The sequence below is a fragment of the Marmota marmota genome, unplaced genomic scaffold, assembly GCF_001458135.2.
Source record: "Marmota marmota marmota unplaced genomic scaffold, marMar, whole genome shotgun sequence".
Lineage (NCBI taxonomy): Eukaryota > Metazoa > Chordata > Mammalia > Rodentia > Sciuridae > Marmota > Marmota marmota.
In genome coordinates, this window is record NW_026010213.1 from 1,555 (window position 1) to 3,140 (window position 1,586).

General features: G+C 42.1%; 1 protein-coding gene across 1 annotated transcript; it reads left to right on the forward strand.

Annotated features, from left to right (window-relative positions):
* Window positions 1-668: 668 nt before the first annotated feature.
* Window positions 669-1,582, forward strand: LOC107134854 (nuclease EXOG, mitochondrial-like; the record flags this gene model as incomplete). Its single annotated transcript, XM_048797759.1, has 1 exon — window positions 669-1,582. A coding segment is annotated over one exon (914 nt), but the record flags the coding sequence as incomplete, so codon positions are not given.
* Between the last annotated feature and the right edge of the window lie 4 nt (window positions 1,583-1,586).

Sequence of the window (1,586 nt, forward strand, 5' to 3'; positions counted from 1 at the left end):
CACGCACATGCACACACACACACACACACACACAGAGTCTCTGGCTATGTGATTCCTTCAGTGCCTTGGGGCTGTCCCTGCAAAGAGACCATTCTCAGATGTAGCACCTTTACCTTGGACCTCCAGAACCAAGAGTTAAAATAAACCTCTTTTCTTTAAAATTTACCCAGTCTCTGGCAATGTTATTAGCAAAAGAAAACAGCTAATTTAGCTTGTGCTATTTTCTTGTCATGTATCAGGGGAAAGAGAATTGTAAATCTTCTCAGCTTAGCATTTCAACTTCCAGAAGATCACAATCACTATGCAAGTAACTATCCCTATTTGTAGCCTAATAATTAAGATCTATATTTTTACATAAAATCTCAATATCTTGGAAATACCATATGATATTAAATAATTCTATGTTATTCTTTCCTTTTACAATAGGCTTGATCATATCCTCACAGCCTAAAATTCAGATATAGAGCTGGGCAGGTGGCACATACCTGTAATCCCAGCAGTTCGGGAGGCTGAGGCAGGAGGATCACGAGTTTAAATTCATCTTCAGTAACTTAGTGAGGTCCTAAGCAATTCAGTGAGACCCTGTCTCTAAATAAAATATTTTTTTTAAAGGGCTAGGGATGCTGCGGCCTCCCTGCCCCCTTTCCCGACCTTAATTTTCTCTGGAGATCTCTCCCTTCGTCCCCGAAGAATTCACCAGGAATCTGCAGAAAAGGCTGTATTGGAACAATTTGGATTTCCTTTAACTGGAACAGAGACTAGGTGTTATACTAATCATGCCTTGTCTTATGATCAGACAAAGCGGGTGCCTAGATGGGTTCTCGAACATATATCCAGAAGTAAGATCATGGGTGATGCCGACAGAAAACATTGTAAATTCAAGCCTGATCCCAACATCCCTCCAGCCTTCAGTGCCTTCAATGAAGACTATGTTGGAAGTGGCTGGTCACGAGGACATATGACTCCAGCAGGAAATAACAAATTTTCTAGTAAAGCCATGGCTGAAACCTTTTACCTTTCTAATATTGTGCCTCAGAATTTTGATAATAATTCTGGATATTGGAACAGAATAGAAATGTACTGTCGTGAACTGACAGAGAGGTTTGAAGATGTTTGGGTAGTGTCTGGACCTTTAACCTTACCTCAGACTAGATGTGATGGGAAAAAAACAGTTAGTTACCAGGTGATTGGTGAGGACAATGTGGCAGTTCCCTCACACCTTTATAAGGTGATACTGGCTTGCAGAAGCCCAGAGTCTACTGAACCGCTGGCACTGGGGGCCTTTGTGGTGCCCAATGAAGCCATTGGTTTCCAACCCCAGTTAACTGAATTCCAAGTGAGCCTCCAGGACCTAGAGAAGTTGTCGGGACTGGTGTTTTTCCCTCGTTTGGATAGAAGCAGTGATATCAGAAATATCTGTTCTGTGGACACCTGTAAGCTTCTGGATTTCCAAGAGTTCACTCTGTACCTGAGCACAAGAAAGATTGAGGGAGCCCGTTCAGTGCTCAGACTGGAAAAGGTCATGGAAAACTTGAAGAATGCAGGAATTGAACCAGATGATTACTTCATGAGTCGCTATGAGAAAA